The sequence below is a fragment of the Clytia hemisphaerica genome, unplaced genomic scaffold, assembly GCF_902728285.1.
Source record: "Clytia hemisphaerica strain Z4C2 unplaced genomic scaffold, Clytia hemisphaerica genome assembly, whole genome shotgun sequence".
Lineage (NCBI taxonomy): Eukaryota > Metazoa > Cnidaria > Hydrozoa > Leptothecata > Clytiidae > Clytia > Clytia hemisphaerica.
In genome coordinates this window covers 1,385,346-1,396,639 of record NW_027103334.1, presented here as the reverse complement: position 1 = coordinate 1,396,639, position 11,294 = coordinate 1,385,346, and the positions used below count along the sequence as shown (strand labels likewise).

The 11,294-nt window shown below is 34.5% G+C and overlaps 1 protein-coding gene across 1 annotated transcript; it reads left to right on the top strand.

Moving 5' to 3' along the window:
• The first annotated feature begins 8,531 nt into the window (after window positions 1-8,531).
• On the top strand, window positions 8,532-10,472 carry LOC136816167 (uncharacterized). Its single transcript, XM_067072568.1, has 5 exons — window positions 8,532-8,696; window positions 8,831-9,160; window positions 9,288-9,446; window positions 9,596-9,788; window positions 9,939-10,472. The coding sequence occupies exons 1-5, from the start codon at window positions 8,532-8,534 to the stop codon at window positions 9,965-9,967; spliced, it is 876 nt and encodes a 291-aa protein (XP_066928669.1). The 3' UTR covers window positions 9,968-10,472.
• Window positions 10,473-11,294: the final 822 nt, after the last annotated feature.

Sequence of the window (11,294 nt, the reverse complement as noted above, 5' to 3'; positions counted from 1 at the left end):
CATTAAAAATAATCAGGAATAATTGATTGATTTAATTATGATTGTTTGGTTGATTGATTGATTGATGAGGCATTTGCTTAAAAAAAATTATATTTCATTAACAAAATACTTGAAGAACTCGCAGCTTGATAATTAATAAAATTTAAGGAAAGCTGGAAAAGCTTCTCAAAATATTTCAAAAATTATGGTATCATTAGCTTACAGGTTTTCACATCTCCTGTCTTTTTTTCTCCTAGTTTCTTTCTTACGGCAATATAATCGTGATATTATTCCTAAATAGACCTTTTCTGATAAGCCGCAGAACATCTTAGATTTGTAGGCAAATATATAGGTGAAAAATCAACAAGGTAAACCAATCAGAAATAGCTTTGTTTTTTTAATTGGTTGCTATATTTCAACAATTCTCTATTGCAGCTTTGCCTAATAAAACAATAGTCAAGAGGATACTGCGTATGAAATTATCAAAAAGTTCGCGCCATCTTAAATAGGGTGATATAGAAACCAATCCAGTAAGGCCCGGCCTCCACTTGCGTAGCTGTGATTGCACTTCTCAAACAAATCTTCTATTTTATTGGTCAAAAAAAAATAAAGGAATGCCATTGGTGGTCCCATTCAGACGTACAGTCGAGAAAAATTGAAATGCCTAACTTTTTTTCAAGTACATAGTACTTTCAGGATGCAATCTTTTCTCCAAGCAGCGCAGACATGAAGAGACGTGCTTCAGGAAGCTAGATTTTTGAGTTTTTAGCTATATATACTTCGCTTTATGTTTTTCTGTATGACTGTCTGTGTACCTAGTCTGACCAGCGTTAAATGCCTTCGGGAAGGTCCGCATGTAAAGTTAAACAAATGTAAACAAACGTTTTGCAGGTTTTTGAAATAGATTTACCACACTGAAAAAACAGTGAAAAACCTAAGTGAGGTAAATCTATTTTGCAACCAAAAGAAAGTTTGTTTACATTGATTGACATTCACATTCATTCAACCACTTTTGGATTCAACTTTACATATTATGCATACATTCAACTTTTTTGTACTTTGCCGGTATCTTGTTTTACTAAGTTAAAAGGACTTTCTCGAGTTACGACCATATGATGGTATTTAAAGCTCGAGAAACTCTATAAACAATAAAGGTAGTTATTAGTAAAATAAAAGACAAAGATAAATTAGAGTTTGAACAAAAATATCAAATACAAATATACATTTGAAAACTTGAGCTTTTCTTTAAAGATTCTGGAAAAAGAATTGAAATCATTGCTGAAGTGAACTTGACTAAATTACAGTAATTAGTATTCAGTTTCAAAAGACAAGAAACAAAATTGACAACAAAAACACTTTTTCCAGTCAATGAATCAGCTCATCATCATCATAACCAGTCTGCCATTTTGTTTGTTTTGATTTACACAAGTAATATTGTAATTCGTGTTATATCATACACTGTTATGATTTGCATTTATAACACTCGCTTCAGCTTTTCAAAGCTAAATCAAAACTAAAATTGTAATATGTAATAATAGTAATAGCATATAACGTATTATGAAAATATTTATACTACCGTCCCGGAAAAAAACCGAACATTTACGGAAGAGACTAACTACGGGGCTGCTTGGGCGACAAAACGCAACAAAATTTCTAGATTCCAGTCCAATATCTATGCGTGAAACTATGAGTGCCTACTCGTCGCTACGCTCCTGCGGGGGCAAAAATCTGGACAGGCCTTAATTTGCCTGAGTATGTAAATTTTATTAAAAATTCCTCATGGTAGGTGGAAAATATTGACACATTTATAAAATAAAAATTGAAATTTCATTTCATAAAATCTCCGCCTGATCTGATATGGGTACGCCCTACTCCTATATGACTGAAGGTCATAATTTCAACTACCTCTTTTACCTACTCGCTCTCAAGCTGACAAGATGTCTGAAATACCAACCGCAGAGTAAGTGTTAAATTCTAATTAAAATTCTTAGCATATCTCAGACATCTTGTCTATTGATAATTCGAAAGGGACTCTAATCGGGAATACAGTCGGGCAAGGTTCGGTTGTACACGGCCGTATAGAAAAGCCTAGCGCGCGGTAATTAAGTTTGCGCATGCGTCAAAAAATGTAAACAAAATTTTACGCGCGAAAGTAAAAATCGGAAGCGGTGACGTAGCCCATGTCAATGCCCTACTATTCCTATGTTTTCATAGTTTCAATCAAGTTATGCGCCCAAAATAACTTTGATTGCTAGCTAGTGTGTCCACAGATCGTACACAAAAGATTTTTTTTGAATAATCGAATGTAAACAAAAATAAATTTGAGAAATCACAGCAGAGCAAATTTCTTGGAAATGGAAAACGAAAGTGCATTTGGACCCTTTTATAACTTTTATATGCATTTTTATGGAACTCAAATTTTTTTTTACAAGTTTCTACAATCATCAGAGCTTTCAATGCACAATAATTTAATTTCCTGTCACCTCTGTAGATTTTACTTGACATTAGCCCACCGGGCTTTTCTTTTTACAAGAAATGGACGATTATCATCGCATGTCCCTGCAAATTATGCAGATTTTGGCTATCACTTGACCGAATACAACTGCCTTGTCTCAGAACATAAAGAGGCGATCAAGCAATGTTTTATATCGATGTGTTGAAGATCTGAAGAAACCATCCAAAAGCCTTGTCAATGCAAATCTGATTTGAAAATTGCTCAAACAAGACAGTACTGTTCCAAATAATCATTTGGTGGCCCATTCACACATCAAATGTATGACTTGTTTCTAAATACGAATTGGGGAAAAAGTCAAACCAGTTGGAGACCAAAGAAGAAGAAAGCTACAGCAAAACCTCTTGTCTCAGCGTGGGATAAGAGAATTTTCAAAGGAATTGTTGAATATGTATCCCCCATCATTGATCTCAACCGAACTTCCACCCCCATCACTGTTTGATGAAAAAATGAACCCTAACTTGAACTTGTGCATTTGTTTGCTATGTTTTAAACTTTTAGACCAGCCAGTGCTAAATATTCATTACCAACATGTGGTGTGCTCCAAATGTTTGCTGATGAGGATAGAGGGTTTAAAACTATGTGAGAAAAATGCCCGTGTGTCCAACAGTCAAGGAGTGGGAATTTTTGAAAGACATACCACTTGGAAAGAATTCATTTGTACCAGCAATAATAACAATGCAAATCATTGAAAGCCTTAAGGTCACATGTGAAAAGGGATGTGGACAGGTATTTGGCATAAATGAGCTTTGTCAAAAGGAAGAACACGAAGATTATTGTTTCTACAAAGAAAGAAAGATGCACGCTATTGAAGATGTTTTTGAACTTGGACCCTCGGAAGATATTCCACAGGACTATGAAGATGTTGCACTTCATATCATCAAAACAAAAATGGCCAAGTCATGTCTACCAAATAAGGGTGCTGCATTCAAGACAGGAGGAAGGGTAAGATAAGGATTAAATCTAAATTAGAAAATTGTTTTTGATTCGATTCAATTCATACTTTGGTGGGTAAATCAAAAATTATACTAACATCTTTCAAATAATATTTAAAAAAACAGTCTGATAAATTGAATACCCATTACCCCAAGAATCCTTAAGAAAAAATACACAATAAATTCAATGAAATTTTCTTAATAGCCATTTGTTGTCACAAACACGCCCACAAGCGTCATCAAAGACTAAAGTATGTGAAAGAACTAAGAGGAAGAGAAACGAATTTTTGAAAAACCAATTGGAGCAGTCAGCTGGGGCACGAAGTCATCATGTTGAGCAGATGGTTAAATTGGTGAACAGCTTTGATGAGGAGGAAAAAGAAGTCATTTCCAAAAAAGCAAGAATTGCAGTTCCACAGATCTCGGCTGAAGCAATGACTGCCATGAAAATTGACAATAATTTATCAGGAGAAACCATGAGAAGAATATCTAGGTAAGACTTTTGAATATGTGCCATACAAAGTTGAAAGTCATAACATGAAACCGATAAGAAATCCTGTCCTTTAGAAGTAATATTTCGAAAGAAACTATTCCATGGCAACTTTCAGAAAATTTCAAGAAGATAATGATACATTTAATAAAAAATTATACTTTGAAAATAACTTTAGAGTATGCTTAAAAAATCATAATAATATTTTTTCATAGGTGGTTACGTTCTTGGGATATCAGTCATGCCTCTGAAAAAAAGCAAAGAACGGTAGCATTGAATTGGCGTGGTGAAGACCTTGTGGTTGAAAAGACCAACTTTCGTTTTGACACCGACAAGAAGACAAAATTTGAAGAAATATATTGGGCATATATTGCTGATCTGACAAATCATGTACTGGGTTTTCTGAATGCTCTTGAAGAGTAAGTGATAATATGGGTTAAATTCTACTAAAACCATGACCATCTGTGAAAAATATTATGTTTTTGTATGAAAAAATAACCCAAAAACATAATTTTTATGAATATTCTAAAATTTTTATCTAAAACTATATTTTCAGAACGTCATTATTTCAAGAAAAGCCAATAAGCAACAAAGAAATTCATGTAAAGATTGGGGGAGATCATGGGGGTGGAGCCTTCAAGATGAGTTATCAATGTTGCAATACGTTATACCCGAATAGTAAAAAGAACACAGTGGTTTTCAGTTTCTTCGAGGCAAAGGATTATTGCGAAGCGAATGTACATGAGCGAAGCAGTTTTGCTATCGTGTGTGCGTACCTTTAACTATCTATCCTTTCAACTCTCTATAAGGCAGGGAGAGGGGAAAAACGTTTCATATCTCCGAGTCGCGCGACACCAAAATATTTAGGGGATAAAATACAAAGGATATTCAGCGAAATGGTAACTCAAATTACCTCCGTCATATCAAATTTGACGTATACGTCAGAATGATACGAAGAACGAGTCAACCCTCCGTGACCCGTGACGTCAATATTTAGGAGATAACAAACGTCAAGAATATCCCGGGAAATGATAAAACAAATTACCTCCGTTATAGTAAATTGTTATATTTGAATTTATTGCAAAACGAAAGTGATGCCATTATGCTCCCTATCCTGTTTGACGTCACGGCGATAGAGATATCTTGACACTGATTGGTTCTACAGATTCGTTGTCATGGTTTCAGTTTATCATCAAAATGGTTATTCTCTTTTTTTCTCTCCGAATTTGGCTGAATCGCAATTCTGAGAAACTGCTTGGCTGTTTTTTTGAATTTTTATTGAGTCATTACTTTCTGTTATCATCATTACAATTTACTATAATTTGTCCTGTTTTTCTTGGCTTCGATCCTTGATTGGCATCGTTCTTTTTTGGACATTGGTTTGGTTTCGACTTTCATTTCAATCAAATCGACAGCAAAAAGAAAGAAGGCACAGGCCTGTTTATTGTTTATTGTTTGGTTGGTCTTCAGATCAGGGAAGTCAATTTTAAAATTTATTGTGCCACAAATTACTTCTCATTTTTTACATTTGGTCTTCGAGTATATCCTCCTTGCTTGCCCTTCTGTTTAAAAGATACCGTATATTGAAGCAACTTTTGTTTGCCATTCAACCGAATTAATTATTTTTGCTAGCCGTGTTTTCTGTACTGCAAAATTGATTATTTTAATAATATGTCAGCTTCTCCAGACAGAATTTGTCCAACAGGGCTTACCAATTTTGGTCGAAATGTGTGTTTTTTCAATTCTGTTATTCAAGCATTGTATTCAGTTGATGCCTTTCGGAAGTTTGTTTGTCAATATGAAAATAGTGCTGAAAATGATCCAGCTATAAATGTGATGAAACACTTATTTATTTCTATGACGTTCTCTGATGCCCCATTAGAAACATACCCATTATTGCCATTTTTTGAGCTGCCAGGTTATGAACATGCAAGATTGAAATTCTTGGTATATCATTCTTATCAAACAAGTTCATCCATCAAACTAGAAGTTCAGTAAACATTGCAATAAATTCAATTAAAAAAAAGCAGCTAAATTATAAGCAATTTTACACAACACAATCATGAAACGCATGCAAACTTACTCGTAACTTTCTCGTGTCCATCATTAAAATTTTACAACTTTATTAGGCAATTACCCTTCAAGTCACGTGATAAAAATAATTCAAGCGCTTAGTCAACCTGGTTTCCCCGTCCTTATTGTTTATTGCAAGTACACGCTCTAGGCGCTAAGAGGCGGCCTTAAACTTCTAGGCGCCTCACCTAGCACACGTGTCCGGTCCCTTTTCAAATTCATAAGGAAACCGGGTTCTTTTAATTATTTTCGGTTCACGGTAAAAAGGTCTACTAAAAAATTCCTTGCATGCAAAATGTTGTTGTGATTTGGGCATCTTCGTTGAAAGCATGCTACCTTGAGGGAACTTATTTTGGCAGGAACTAATTTTGGCGGATTTGGCGAATTTAGACGAAATTCGCCAAAATTAGTTCTTGCCAAAATTAAATATTTTGCTCACTCGCCAAAATAAGTTCCCGCCAAAATTAAATTTTTTGTTTCCCTGCCTAAATAACCCCTGAAATTCATCAAAATTGCTCAAAATAAGGCAAATAGAACAGATTTACGCTGTCATTCGCCAAAATTAGTTCCCGCCAAAATTAAATTAAATTAAACGGCGTGCGGCCTCTTAGCGCCTAGAGCGTGTGTTTTCGATAAATAAGGAAGGGGAAACCAGGCTAAGCGCCCAAATTATTTTTATCATGTGACTTGAAGCGTAATAAAGTTGTAAAATTTTAATGATGGACACGAGAAAGTTACGAGGAAGTTTGTTTTTTAACGGTAGATCATCTAATCCTTCCAGCTCACCCAAATAGAGACTTATACGTATGCATAATTTTGCGTTCATTTTTAAAACCACATGTAGTAGTTAATTCCTGTGACAAACAATGATGAATGAATCTGTAGGGGTGGTACAGTCACTTTCGGTCGGGGTTGTGGGACGGCAAAATATGTTGTTTTTTGATAGTTAGGGTTTGTTGTTCTTTTTTTTGTTGCTTTTAAATAGTTATTTGTTGTTCTTTTTAGTCTGGAAACGTTAAAACAGTCTCTTTTCTCATTTTTGTTTGCATACTTTTCAAATGTGGAAAACTGTCATAAACTTGGTACCGTGAAGTCCGGTAACTTGCATCAGTGGAGGGAAACTTACAAAGCCATCAAATGACTGACCAATCAAAGCAGCAAAATTTCAAAACAGATGAACTCCACCATTTTTGTTTTGATTTAACTGTATATTAATGACCAGACAGGTCATTCATTTGAGGGCTATGCATGTTTGCCTCTACTCGATGCAAGTTACCTGATCTCACGGTATATAATTGTGTTTTAAATATGGAAAGTTTTTTTTGTCAATTTGGAAACGTTTTGTCTCATATGGAAAACTTTTGTTGTCGCCTTGAAGTTTTCTTCCGCATACGTTTTTTTCCCTTTGGGCATTCTTTCAGATTACAAAAATGTTTCCCAAAAGATATTTTTCCCTCCTTGCAATTTGTTGGATATTATATCCTTATTTAACATTATTATTTATATGCAAAATGACTCTTTTTTTAAATTATGAAATTTTCCTTTCATTTTATGATATCCTCCTTTTTGTAAAGGTGAAGCGTGACGCTACAGATCAAATCTGTGTTTTGACTGGACTCACCAACCTTTATGATTATAAGGGTACAGTTTGTTTTTACTTTCTAAATTCAAAATGCCCTGAGTTTGTTAGTGTTTTCATCTTACTGGTTCTTTCTTTAAACTTTTTGTTATTTATTTTAGAAAATGAAAAATAGAACGGTGGAAGCTTCATTTTTAATCAATGAGAGATAATACTACACTGACTCTACAGATGTGATTTTTATAGAGAGGGACTATAAAAAATTTGCAAATGATACGATATTCGGAAAGACTAGAGCGAATGTAAAGGAAAACTTCAAAAATGTTGTTGAATATACAGTGTTTGTGTGTCAAAAATGTTTTGCTTGCAACTTGCGAATAATTGAGGGAGGCACTGGATCGCTTCGCAACTTTTTTTATACATATACGGCTTGTCGAATCAATTTGCAAATAGGGCTTGGTCGGTTCAAATCTCAAGTTGATGTATTACAAACAATGAAATGGCAGTAAGTTTTTGATTTTTAAGCAAAATAATATATATAAAATTCATACTATACTTATACAAATAATTATACAAAATCATGAAAGTAGTGTGCTGGACAAACATAAAATAACAACTAGTCATGCACCATTCTGATAATTGCAACAAAAGGACCCTAACATTTCCCAACAAGATAGTTTCACAAAATAATTTTATTTTTTATAGAGATATAAGTATCAGAGTATTTGTGTTTGGAGATTATGAATTTTTATGTTCAATTTATGGTCTTACAGGAGCAAGTGGTAAGTCCTTGAATTTTCTTTACAAAATAAATTTATGCAAATAAATGCAAAAAACATACAGAAACATAAGCAGTTATAACTTATTTGATAATTGTGGAATATCTTTGAAAAAAATCATTTTTGTTGTCTTATTTCTATAGGACGTCATTGCTGTCTTTACTGCAACACGGCATATGCCAACATGCAACCTCAGAAGAAAGACCAAGCAGCAAATACACCACGTTCGTTAAAAACTCTTCGAGAGAAACTTAATAAATTTCGAACTGCAGGTGGAAATGATATCAAGAACGCCAAAGAGTATGATAATGTCATTGACGATGCCATGTTTAATGTTGAACTTGATCAGGTATAAAATGATATTGGATCTTACAGTACCATAACATAAATATTCCAATTAAACCAATCAACATGATATGCTTTCATAAACATCATCAAAATACCTTCTTCACGTTTTATTTAACCATTGCAATTCTCTTTCAGGTGGCCATACCATCGCTCCACATTTCCCTCGGTTCTTACCTCAAGTTTTTCAAAATTATGGAATTCAAATGTCATCTTCTGGATGTTAAAATGGCTGGTGAGCTTGGACTTCAAAACAAGACCATAAACAGGGCAGAATTTGATGCATTTGTGGAGTCTCAATCTAGAATCAAGTTACTTGAACAGCAATTAGCAGATTGTGAGGAAACGATTGAACAGATGACACTTGCATACCACAGTTATCTTTTGAAGAATCCTGAAAAAACAGAAGAGATAAATAAAATATTTGAGCCAAGATTCAAACACTACACTGAAAGACTGAAGGAAAAGGTAAAACACATTTGACATGATTAAATTTTAACCTTGAGACATTTTCTGAATGGAAGACTTGAAACTTGCTCAGTTTTTCAAGTGCCTGATTATTTAAAGATTTAATTTATTTTACTATATTTGCCAGATGGATGAGATTGACAGCTTGGAGAAAGAAAACAAACTTAAGAAAAACGATGGACCCTTGGTGCAAAATTTGGATGACACGCTCAAACAACTCCATGTTCACCGTAGTAGCTTTCATGGAAGGTCCTTTGTAGGAAATCATGTAAACACTCTTTTGAAGGTGGGTATATGAATGATTCTAACCTGATCACTCATGTATCTTTCAAGAATAATCATTGTTTTAGTTACGATACTTACCTAAAAATAAAATAATCAATTATACGTACAAAAATTGTACTATACATTTCTTAACTTATTTTCTCTACATAGGATAAGAGCCTGGTGAAATTGTGCAACTCCATTCCAATTCTCGTGCACAAAATGGGGTTTGCTGGCACCTACCTTCACAGAGAGTCAATTGAAATTGCAGAACAGTTCAAATTACTTTTTAAAAAGTATGCTGTGTGTCACAACTATATGAACTCGTCAGATTATTTTAGCGACGAAAAGATTGGTAAACTAGGTGAGTATATTTCAAAACTTATGAAAGCGACTACTTGAGGATGAAAATATACAGTACCTGAGAAATGACAAAATCTACATTAGGTATTAGGTAGATACTTACATGATTTGAATCAGTATGTAATCTCTTTGTCGTTTGTGTGTTTCATAGATGAAGCCATCAAAGACTTAATGACGTAATATCGTACAGGATTTCCTGAAGAGACAATAACACCAAAATTGCACATGTTGGAACATCATGTTTTGGACTTTATCAAGAGATGGAGGATTGGGCTTGGAATGTATGCTGAGCAAGGGGCAGAAAGTATACATCCTGAATTTAATGCTCTAATAAAAAGATTTGCAGGCATGAACTCTGACGAGGAACGAATTCGCAGTATTTTTGGTGAACATCATACAAAAGTTCGACCGCAAGCAAGAATCTTGGCCCCTGAAATCGAAAAAAGAAATTTTAAAGTGCCAAGAGAAGAATAAAAACTCACCTTTGTTTTGAGGTATCCAATTAGAACAGTTTATGAGATGATTCAAGTTGCATTTTCCACTGAACAATGTTCCAGATGTCCAGCTGTTCCCATGATATGTTTGCGAAAATTTGTACAAGTTGACCTACTTTAACATTCCATTTCTTGTTTCTCTAGAGTTGACAGGAATTTAAGTTTGGTGTTTTTGGAAGCCATATTGTTTGTACTTTAATGAGAAAAAAAAATTATGTCACCAAAAATTCATATCTTGTTGATATCCTTGTTTCTGTCAGGGTCAAATTTTGACAAAATCCTAACTCCAGATACCAATAACTCTCTTTACTTCATTTTCTCCAAGACTATTTCTTCAAGAACAGTCAATTTTTCAGGAAGTAATTCCTCGAAGGTGACTGTGGTCAACCAGAGAAGTTTCCCTGCTTCAAAAATTAAATGCGGAAGGTATTTTCTAGAAGCTTCTGAAAATAGGTCACATGACACAAAAACGCCATCTGAAATCGAAAGTGGGCGGCCGCCATCATGAATTCGTTAGAATCAAAAAATCGCGCACGCATGCGCAGACTTAATTTCCTAGCGTAAAAGGCTGTGTGTAGTTATTATTTTGTCCCATTACTGTTCGTGAAACCACTAAAGGTGGTAGAAATTGGCACTGATTTACTTTTGTTTATTCCCTCAGTGTACTACTGTGATTTTCATTCGGTGAAATCACCAGTGTCTTCTTCTTATTGCCCTGCTAGGCAGTGGCTGATTTAATGCTTGTCTCACAGAACAAGCTCATAATAGAGATTTGCCAAGGGCAGAATCCATATCAGTAATGTTCTCCAATTTTCTTTGTAGAACTACTGAGGCATCCATGGAATCAAGGAAAAGGATGCACTCAGACTCCGAATCAGATGATTTAGAAACATCTGGGAAGAGATTTCATTTGGATGATACGGATGATGAAAATTCAGTTTCACTTCCACCAGATCTTCAGAAGTATGTAACCAAATACTCAAGTAAGAACATTTCGGACAAAGCTATCAAAG